This window comes from Amblyraja radiata, chromosome 27 (genome assembly GCF_010909765.2).
Source record: "Amblyraja radiata isolate CabotCenter1 chromosome 27, sAmbRad1.1.pri, whole genome shotgun sequence".
Taxonomy (NCBI): Eukaryota; Metazoa; Chordata; class Chondrichthyes; order Rajiformes; family Rajidae; genus Amblyraja; species Amblyraja radiata.
Window position 1 is genome coordinate 27,841,719 of NC_045982.1, and position 11,613 is coordinate 27,853,331.

General features: G+C 48.6%; 1 protein-coding gene across 2 annotated transcripts in view; it reads left to right on the top strand.

The window, feature by feature from the left end:
* LOC116988589 (SH3 domain-containing kinase-binding protein 1-like) overlaps nt 1-11,255 on the top strand; it is a 74,419-nt gene extending 63,164 nt beyond the window's left edge. For both annotated transcript variants that reach the window (XM_033045455.1, XM_033045454.1), the window contains 2 exons: nt 1,646-1,709; nt 10,887-11,255. In XM_033045455.1, coding sequence (XP_032901346.1) covers nt 1,646-1,709; nt 10,887-10,925 — 103 coding nt within the window. In that variant the 3' untranslated portion in view covers nt 10,926-11,255. The remainder of the gene's footprint in view (nt 1-1,645; nt 1,710-10,886) is intronic.
* Nucleotides 11,256-11,613: the final 358 nt, after the last annotated feature.

Sequence of the window (11,613 nt, forward strand, 5' to 3'; positions counted from 1 at the left end):
CCGCAGCCAGAAGCACTGTAGACTGCAGGGCTGGCGGTCGAAGCTCCCCTCCAGGGGTGATGGTAAGTCCATGCCGGACCCGCGGTAGAAGTCGGCCGCGGGCCGGCAGTGATGGCTTCTTCTTCCCCCGGGTCCCCAACGTGAGATCCCGGGCTGTAGACGCCGCACCAGCTGGAGCTCTGCAGACCGCGGCTTCAGGCTGCGACTTCAGGCTGCCGGCTGCCCCGGGCCAGCGAAACGGAGCGCTCCCCTCCAGCGAGCCCCAGCGAGGGCTCACCCGCTCCACGCCGAGAGTCCACGCTGCGCCCGCCGCTGAAGCCCCGGGCGCGTCTCCGGGAAAGGCCGCGTCGATCCTTGATGTTAGGCCACGGGGGAGGCGACCTGGAAAAACTCGCCTCTCCGTGGAGGAGGCGACCGAAGCGGTTTCCCCCTTACCCCCCCACACCACCCCCCACACAAAACACACGAAGAAACATTAAATACAGACTAAAACATACTAAAAAAATAAAAAAAAAGTTGAAAAACTGACGAGCTGCATGACATGGCTGCTGCCAGAGCAGCGCCCCCTACAGATAGTCCAATAGTCCAACACCAGCTATTTGGGACAAACTGTCCTCTTTCTCCAGAGATGCTGAACCATAGATTTACTCCAGCACTTTGTGTCTATCTTGAGTATGGAAACCATAGAAACATAGAAAATAGGTGCAGGAGGAGGCCGTTCGGCCCTTCGAGCCAGCACCGCCATTCATTGTGATCATGGCTGATCATCCACAATCAATAACCCGTGCCTGCTTTCTCCCCATATCCCCTGACTCCGCTAGCCCCGAGAGCTCTATCTAACTCTCTTTTTAAATTCATCCAATGAATTGGCCTCCACTGCCTTCTGTGGCAGAGAATTCCACAACTTCACAACTCTCTGGCTAAAAACGTTTTTTCTCATCTCAGTTTTAAATGGCCTCCCTTTATTCTTAGACTGTGGCCCCCTGGTTCTGGCCTCCCCCAACATTGGGAACATTTTTTCTGCATCTAGCTTGTCCAGCTTTTTATAATTTTATATGTTTCTATAAGATTCCCTTTTATCCTTCTAAATTCCAGTGAATACAAGCCCGGTCTTTCCAATCTATCCTCATATGACAGTCCCCCCATCCCGGGGATGAACCTGGTGAGCCTATGCTGCACTGCCTCAATAGTAAGGATGTCCTTCCTCAAATTAGGAGACCAAAACTGTACACAATACTCCAGATGTGGTCTCATCAGGGCCTTGCACAACTGCAGAAGGGCCTCTTTACTCCTCTACTCAAATCCTCTCGTTATGAAGGCCAACATGCCATTAACTTTCTTCACTGCCTGCTGTACCTGCATGTTTACTTTCAGTATTTACCAGCATCTGCAGTCCATTTCTACACAAAGAGAGGTTTGATTCCAACTTTGATGCTACTGAGCCAGAGTGAAAATGGGAAAAATGTTGGCTAGCCTGTGGTCTGTGGCCAAGGTGGGGTACAGTACATCACTGAAGGTAAAAAGGGACACAGTTCATGTAACACATGGGGATGATGCCTCTGCTCTCTGCCCTACTATTGAAGGTTCATCCGGGGATTACTGAGAAAGGCTTTATCTGAATGAGTGCTCTCTTGATGATTTACAGGAACGACATGATTGAGTTAAAAGAAGAGATTGCAGAGGAGCGGATCAAATGGACGGCGTTACAGGTAAACCCATTTACTGAATCACTCTGACCCAGTACATATACCATGACTACGGGATTGGATAGATTAGACAGTGAGAAACCTGTACAACAAAACACAAGGTGCTAGAGGAACTCAGCAGTCTTGTGGAAGAGGTACTTTTGTGGAGGGAATGGTCAGGCAGATTTAGGTTGGGACCCTTCTTCAGACTGATTGGAATGGAGGGGAGAAAGCTCTAAAAGAGAGGTGATGGGGCGGGGTGGGGGGGGGGGGGGGGGGGGGGGGGGGGGGGGAAGTTGGCCAAACCTAAAATATATTCATACCTTCGTACCTCTTCCACAAGACTTCACAGTCTGAAATTGACTCTAGTGACGTTACACTCAAATACCAAGGATGGCACGGTGACATAGAGGTGGAGATGCTGCCTTACAGAGACAGAAACCCGGGTTTGGTGCTGTCTGTACGGAGTTTGTACGTTCTCCCTGTGACTGTGTGGGTTTTCTCCAAAAGCCCCAGTTTTCTCCATTACTCCAAATACGTACACGTTTATGGGTTAAATTGTAAAGTGTCTGGAGTGTGTAGCATAGTGCTAGTGTGTTGTATAGTGCTGGTTGACCGAAGGGGCTGTTTCCTTGCTGTATCTCAAAAGTAAAGTCTAAAGTACTAGCATGCATCCTATTTTACTTCGGAGTCACGTGAGTGATTCCGTGAAGAACCCGCTCAGCACGCATGCGCAGCATTACGTTCAGCAGAGCAACAGCGGCACAGCGGGAGTCAGGCGCTCCCGCTACGGAGGTGAAATAACGGACCGTCAGGTAAGCTGAGGTCGGGGGTTTCTTTCACAGGGAGCCTTCTGCTTTCCAGCAGAGAAGAAAGGCTCTAGAACAAACCTGTCCCCCGCTCGACTCCACGGAGGAGCGTTCCATCTGGGGGGGGGGGGGGCAGCAACAGAACAAACCTGTCCCCCGCTCGACTCCACGGAGGAGCGTTCCATCTGGGGGCAGCATCAAGGCAGTAGGACCGCTTACCCGGCGCTCCGCTATCCCGACGCCTAGCCGAGCCCCGCTAGCGCCTGAGCAGCGGGCTGGAAGTAACGCCACGGAAGAGGCGTCCGGCCGGTGGCTCCGACTTGTCGGACAGGGACGTCTTTCCCCCCGCATGGGGGGATAGACAGCCGCCTGAACAGACCTGCCGCCGCTCGACTCCACGGAGGAGCGTTCTGTCTGGCGGGGGCAGCAACAAGGCGGTAGGACCGCTTACCGGGCGGTCCGCTATTCCCCGACACCACGTCCGAGCCCAGCCTGCTAGCGCCTGAGCAGTGGGCTGGAAGTAAAGCCACAGAAGAGGCGTCCGGCCGGTGGCTCCGACTTGTCGGACGGGGACGTCTCTCCACCCAGGCGGGGGAGAGACAGCCGCCTGAGTCGCATGGAGCAGCTCTTGGAGCAGGAGCTCCAGCGAGGTGCTCTCCAGGAGGGGGGCTCTTGCAGAGGGAGGTCAGGCACTTCCTCCACAGTGCCTTGTGCACTGTCCATTGCTTTCTCCTTTCCAGAAGGTAGCTCTGGTGACCAGGACTGGGCTGGTCAAGAACAGGGGCAATGGCTGAAGATCTCGGCAGTATGCAAGGGGTGCAAGAACAGGAAGAGCTGCTAGGTGTGGTGGACAGCTACGTGGAAACCCCACGTGCAGGAGGCCGTGAAAAGCCTGACGTCAGCCATCACATCGTTTTTCCTCGTTCCATGGACAAATACGGAGATGACCACAACCTTCGTAAACAAGTCATAAGACCTACCATAAAAATCCTACATTTGCGGAGTTGTGCATACCCCAGCCACTGAGCCAGACCCACTGCTCTTTGGCAAAAACCTCACAAAGCATATGAAGGACATGAAAGAGGTTTTACAAAACTTTCGGCTCATGAGGGCAGGGCCGGGACGAGCAAACCAAAAACAGTAATTCCTACGCAGCAGCACCCCATCGCGTCCATCAGTCAACGTCTACCATATGGGACTGATGAAAGCTCGGGGTCCGCATTCTATCACCGAAAGTCTTCTTTAGACCAGGGCCCAGAGCGGACCCCATGGAAAATGTGCCACCCCCCAACGTCACCGCAACGTCAGACGACGTGCAACACTCGTTGGACCGGCAGGAAACAGAAGAATACCCATAACCATGGAGGTAGGTGGGTCTGGTTCCTACCAGTATATAGAGTAATACTAACACATGGGAGTCTATCACGAGTGATAATTATATACTCAATGGCATTAGTGAATACAAATACATTCATACTAGAAAAATTGCCACCAGGTCAACATCCACCCCAGAGGGTATTTTCCCCTCTCTGTTAAAGAAACGAGAGGGACAAGCTGAACTGGTGAGACTAATTACAGAGGGTATCATGGGAAAACCTGAATCCTTGCAATTCGTATCAAATATATTCACTAAACCCAAAATATATGGTGGATGTCGCATCATCATTGACTTAACTTCACTAAATATGTTTTTTAAGTACATACATTTCAAAATGGAACCGGTTGTTACTGCCAAACAACTAAAATCCAAAGGATACTTCATAGTAAGCATTCATCTTAAGATGTTTACTATTTAGTACCATTCACAAGGATCATCGCAGATACCTGAAATTTACCTGGATGGGGCAGCTATAGCAGTTTAAAGCGTTACCCAATGAGTAAAGTAAAGTAAAGTAAATTTATTTATATAGCACGTTTAAATCAACTTGAGACCAAAGTGCTTTACATAGAAAAAAAATAATTAAGCTTCCGTACATCCATAGAAAAATTAAAATTAAGAAAAATGACACAACATATTGTATAATTCAACACAAACGTCCCCCCACAACAGAATAAAAAATTTCCACTGTGGGGAAAGGCATCTAAAAGTTCAGTCCTCTCCCTCTGTGATCACCCGAGGCCGGGGCCTATTTGTGGCCTCCGCATCCAGTCCGATGTTTTCAGGCCCTCTTGCCAGAAAGCTGGAATGCCGGCATCGGGTGAACACTCCTCGGCGGCTTGGAAATGTCTGGAGCGGCCGCTTCCTCCCCGGAGACCGCGGCACCCGAAGTCTTCAGACCGCGCTGGTTGGAGCTCCGACTCTGGTGATCTCGAATCCTAGGCTCCGCGGTGTTTAAATCCAACGCCGCCTGCGACTGGACGCTCCGCAGCCACAGCTCCTCGGATGTTGGTCGGTGGTCACAGTACTCCGGAGCTTACCGCACGGTGACCCGGTAAGGCATCGCCCACTCCGTGTTGGTGTCCCAGCGCTGCACCGCCGCCGAAGTTGTAGTCCCGGCCGATCCCGACAGGAAACGCTGCAACAGTCTGATGGTAGGCCGCGAGGAAGGGGCGAAGAAGCAGCTCGGAGGGAAACCGCCTCTCCGACCAGGTAGGGACCAGGAAAAGTTTCCTACTTCCCCTCCCCCCACCCACCACATAAAAGAAGACCTCCAACAAACATTTTGTAAGTAACAGGACTAAAAATAAAAATAAAAAAGGGTGAAAGGATGGACTGCAGGCAGAGCAGCCATACACAACGGCGCCCCACTCCTGCAGTCCGCCATCAGCCCAAGATTGTTCACCAAGACACTAAACCAGCTCTGACAATATTCAGAAGACAAAAACATATTGTCATGGCATATCTTGATAATATCTTAAATGGTAGGCAAGACCATGGAATTGACTATGTTAGCTGTTCAGCTACCAAACAGTTATTCGAAACCCTAGGGTTGTCTTACATCCAGATAAATCTAAGTTGAAGCCATCCACTATCATGGACTACTTGGGCTTCACAATTAATTCAGTCTACGTGACTGTAACATTGCCAAGAGAACGTTTGGCATAGTTTCAGCCTATTATCATCACTAACCCTACGTCAGTTATCCAAACAGATGCCAGTGCTCAAGGCTGGGGAGCAACTAACTCTATATCCAGCACAAGTAGTAGATGGACTAACCCAGAGTCATCGTTACCACTTACACTGGGCATTAATTATCTAGAGATGTTGGGTGACTTTTATGGTTTAAAAGCATATGCATAAATATGCATCACTTGCATGTACGGTTACAAATAGATAAATACTACGGTGGTGGCCTACATTAACCATATGGGCGGCATAAAATCGGTATCATGCGACAAGTTGGTCAACACAATTTGGCAATGGTGTGTCCAAAGACATATTTGGCTATCAGCAACTTACCTGCCAGGTAAGCTAAATACAGTGGCAGACACCAGGTCACGTAAATTTAATAACAACATCGAATGGATGTTAAAACCCCAAAAACCCCCAAAAAAAGCAATATGGCACGCCAGATATCGATTTATTTGCATCAAGGCTAAATCACCAGGTACCTATGTATGTCGCTTGGGAACCAGACCCTGAGGCAGCAGCGGTAGATGCGTTCGCGCTGGATTGGGGAAATTCTTCTTCTATGCATTTCCTACCTTCTGCCTCATCAGTCGAGGACTACGCACAATACAAATGGACTCTGCTTCAGGTATTTTGATAGTACCCGACTGGCCTACACAGCCATGGTTCCCAATACTACATGACATGGTTGTTGAAGCTCCGATGGTATTCCCCAGTGACCCAGAGTTATTAACACCCAGTGTCGGGCGCAAGCCACCCGTGCCATGAAAAAATCAAACCCCTGGGTTGCAGATTCTGCACAAACCACTTCTGGGACTGGGATTATCAGAACAAACCGTCGACACCATGTCAGCATCCCTCTGAACATCCACTAAAAAACAGCACTTGTCCAGCATCAAAAAATGGGAGAAGTACTGCTTGGATACAGGGACCACCTACTCAACCACTACAGTTACCAACGTACTGGAATTCCTGGCGAACCTTCACCACGATGAAGGACGCAGCTACAGAGCCATCAACACAGCTAGAAGTGCCCTGCCTGTCTGTTTAAAACCAGCTCCAGGACAACAGGCCATGGGGTCGCAACCGCTGGTGGTCAAACTAATGAAGGGTATTTACAACTCTAACCCCTAGACCAAGGTACACCCATACATGGGATGTCAGTGTGGTCCTGACATACCTCAGGGGATGGCCATCAGCCAGATCCCTCAACCTGGAACAATCTATGCTCAAAAACACTCATGTTGATGGCACTCGTATCTGCACAGAGGGTCCGGTCACTACACCTATTGCGACTGGACAGCATGCTCACAGCTCCAGACCAGATCTCTGTCATTATCCAGAGACTGATCAAACAGAGCAGACCAGGAACACCTAATCCAGTCGTGGAATTCCGGGCTTACCCGCCAGAACCACGGTTATGTGCCATGACCCACCTACTATCCTACATAGACACAACCAAAATATTCGAGGGAGATGAAAAGCCTTGTGGGTCAGTCATAAAAACCTTATGGTCGGGTGACGAGCCAAGCCATTGCGAGATGGCTCAAGCAGGTGCTAAAAACTGCTGGGATAAACACTAACATGTACAAATTTTATTCCACTAGGGCAGCATCCACGTCGACGGCTAAAAGAATGGATGTGCTTATAGACCACATCCTGGCTACAGCAGGATGGTGGGGGGGACAGACCGTTCAGAAATTCTATAAGTTGGCAAAACCTGTTTTATTTGCAGAAAAGATTTTACAGACTGCAAATATTTAATTTAAGCCCAGGGGAGCAATTTAATTTCATTATTGTTATTGTTAAAAAATACCATTGTGTGTTTCTACAAACAGATTCATTGGTTGATTACGATAACACACTTCCTCCCTCATGGACTTCGGCAGTGCGTGAAATAATACCTGTTACACGGTTTGAAATCACAGAGCTTTGAAGTCTTCACGGAATCACTCACGTGACTCCTAAGTAAAATAGTAAGATTAAACGAGAACTTACCAGTTTGAAGTTTGATCTGTATTTTATGAGGAGTTACGATGAGGGATTGCGTGCCCTCCGCTCCCACCCTCAATAATATGGGTCAAACTGATAAACTGATGTCTCCTTGTCTTTACTATGTTTACTTCAATAACTGTGTCTATCTGTGATTCCACACCGTATGCCGTGCATGCGTGCTGAGCAGGTTCTTCACGTAATCCCTCATCGTAACTCCTCATAAAATACAGATCAAACTTCAAACTGGTAAGTTCTCGTTTAATCTTACTATTTTACCATAGAGTCATACAGTGTGGAAACAGGTCCTTCGGCCCAACTTGCCCACACCGGCCAACAATGTCCCAGCTACACTAGTCCCACTTGCCTGCGCTTGGTCCATATCCCTCCAAACCAGTCCTATCCACGTACCTGTCTAACTGTCTCCGAAACGATGGGATAGTCCCAGCCTCAACTACCTCCTCTGGCAGCTTGTTCCATACACCCACCACCCTTTGTGTGAAAAAGTTACCCCTCCGATTCCTATTAAATCTTTTCTCCTTCACCTTGAACCTATGTCCTCTGGTCCTCGATTCCCCTACTCTGGGCAAGAGACTCTGTGCATCTATCTACCCGATCTATTCTGAAGTGGTCATGACACTGAACCTGTGGTTTAGACTGACCCACCAGAATGTGCAGCATTTCTCCACACTCCCACTCCCTTCCACCTTCATCCCTTCCTTTGGATTCACATTTCCCTCCTCTTCTCTCCTTATCTGACAGCCTTTAGAATGTTCATCTCTGGCCTTTGTCCACCCATCTGCCAGTGAAACCCTCCTCATCTGTATCCACCTATCACTTTCCAGGCTTTGTCCTCTCCTCCAGATTTCTCTCCACTAATACAATCGATCGGTCAGTCGGGTGCCGTCCGAAACGTCACTTATCCATGTTCTCCAACAATGCTGGCTGACCCGCTGAGTTACTCCAGTACTTTGTGTCTATCTTTGACAATCAGCTTCAGCAGTTACTTGTGTCTATGTAAAACCCGCTGGTGGTGTGGGAGTTTGAAATCTAAAGAAATCCTGGCAGCAAAGATGATCAGAGTGTGTGAAGATGATCAGAGAGTTCCCGACCTGAAATGTCACCTGATTCTGATGAAGGGTCCCGACCTGTAACGTCACCAATCCATGCTCTTCAGGGATGCTGCCAGACCCGCTGAGTTTCTCCAGCACTTTGTAAACCAACATCTGCAGGTCCTTGCTTCTAGATGATCAGAGAGCTGCCAGATTGTCACTGGTTTACCAAAATCTCAAATGGGTACTTGCTGTGTTTACCTGGTGTGACCTGTACGTGACTCTTGACTGTACAGCATGGCTGACTGCCATCCAGGGCACTGGGCCTGTACTCGCTGGAGTTTAGAAGAATGAGGGGAGATCTCATTGAAACATACAGAATAGTGAAAGGCTTGGGTAGAATGGATGTGGAGAGGATGTTTCCACTAGTGGGAGAGTCTAGGACTAGAGGTTATAGCCTCAAGATTAAAGGACGTGCTTTTAGGAAGGAGGTGCGGAGAAATTTCTATAGTCAGAGGGTGGTGAATCTGTGGAACTCATTGCCACTGAAGGATGTGGAGGCTGTAATTGGATAATATTAAGACAGAGATAGATTGATTTTTTATTAGTACAGGTGTCAGAGGTTATGGGGAGAAGGCAGGAGAATGGGGTTAGGAGGGAGAGATAGATCAGCCATGATTGAATGACGGAGTAGACTTGATGGGCGGAATGGCCTAATTCTACTCCTATCACTTATGACCTTCTGATGTGGTGCAGGAAGGTTATACATGTCAGCCACAGCAATAAATGTCAGCATCTATATCTCCACACCTGGTTTAGTTAAAAACAACCTTCTGATTTAGTGCCATCGACTGAGATGTGAAGAAATATTTCAAGCATTGAGTTAACATTGAGTAAATATAACAGAACGCTACAAGCACTAAAGGGCCTGTCCCACTTGGCGATTGTTTTGACGACTGCCGGCACCATTGACTGACGTATCAGGTCATCAAAAAACCGCGGCGTGACGCGGCGTGACAACGTATTGACGCGCGGTGTTTCCTCAAGTGTCGCAACATTTTTTTTGTCGCCGCTGGATTTTGAAATGTTCAAAATCGTTCGGCGACCCTGATGCGTCAGACAATGATGCCGGCAGTCGCCGAAAAAATTGCCAAGTGGGACAGGCCCTGAACCACACTATAAACTACCTTGGTTGCACCGAGCTCTTCGAGCTTTTTGCATTGATATTGTTTTTTTCTAATAATTGCATTTTTTTTGTTTGTTATGTTATATTGTGAGTACTGTGTTTTCAGGCCTGTTACGCTGCTGCAGGTAAGAATTTCATTGTTCTGTCGTCGGCATGCATGACAATTAAACACTCTTGACCAGTGGCGGACTGGCCAGGGTGTCCGTTTGCCCGATGGCATGTGGGCCCCTGATGAAGTGAGCCCCCTTTGTCTCCTGGCAACTAATATTTTTAGACCCAGTCCGCCACTGACTACTTTTAATGGGAAGACCACCTCATTTACAATAGCTGAGAGCTCCATCTGCTAATTCCTGTAGTGCCGCTGAAGGGCCTGCTGGTGGCAGTGCTGAACAGATCTGCAGCAGCCTGAACTTGCACCAGAGTCACTAGGTGACGCTATTGTCCTTGGATAGGTTCACTTGGGAATCAGATCTCTCTGCATTGAGGGTGAGGGGATCATCAGTAATCGCAAAAAATTAAAAGTAACAGCAGCACACTCCCCAATCCAACGGCCAGAGACTACTTCACCTGTGGGAGGCCAAGGGTCTACCTGTCAAGGACAGGCCTAGTTGGTCACAGTAGGTCATGTGATCACAGGTGAACATTCCTCTCTCCAAACAGGACAAGGTCAATGCCGCACCATCATCTCTCACAGATGGACAGATGCCAGCAAAAAAAGTGTTTTATAGCATCATATCTCACTCCTTCTTCTCCCCTCTCCCATCAGGCATGAGGTACAGAAGTGTGAAAACGCACACCTCCAGATTCAGTGACACTTTCTTCCCAGCTGTCATCAGGCCACTGAACTATCCTGTCACCAACTAGAGAGCGGTCCTGACCTCATTGGAGACCCTCGAACTATCTTTAATCGGATTTTACTGGACTTTGTCTTGCACTAAATGTTATATCCTTTATCCTGTATCTATACTGTGGGCGTCTTGATTACAATGTGTAGTCTTTCCACTGAGTGGATAGCACGCAAAATAAAAGCTTTTCACTGTACCACAGTGCACGTGACAATAAACTAAACTAAATTTGATATTTTTCTTACAGATGGACGTTGAAAACCTGAGAGGAATGATCTCGCTGTGAGACCACGAGCTCTGAACAGTCCCTACACCCCCATCGCCTGGCTCCCATCCACAGGCCAGGGCATCTGAGAATACAACGTCCGACACTGCCCTGATGTTGGATTGGCCTCCAGTGTGGAACCTTTGAGAACATAAATGTGATTCCTGAGCCCAGCGGGATTTGCAGGTTTTGTTTGTTGGGCTCCTTGTGGAAGCCAAGAATCCTCAGCATTCTCTCTCACCGTCAGAGACATGAAGCCCGACACAGATCTGAAAATAAGCCTAGAGTTTTCATGGTGACTTTCAAGAACCCAGCCTGCCTTATTGTCAATAAAGAACCTTCTGAAGTTTATCTGCTATCGTAATTTAAATGCAACATGGCGACTGGTTAAAAGGCCTTGCCTGGACTTTTGTCTACAGTCTCTGCGCTCAATGGAGCAGCTGGTAGAGCTGCGGCCTCACAGCACCAGAGACCCGGGTTTGATCCTGACCTCAGGTGCTGTCTGTGTGGAGTTTGCATGTTCTTCTTGTGGCCAGGTGGGTTTCCTCCGGGTGCTCTGGTTTCCACACACGTTCCAAAAGGATATGTGGCTTTGAAGCTTCATTAGACTCTGTAAAATTGCCCCTTGTGTATAGGGAGGGGATGAGAAAGTGGGATAACATTGAACCAGTCGATGGTCAGTGAGGATTCAGTGGGCCGAAGGGCCATT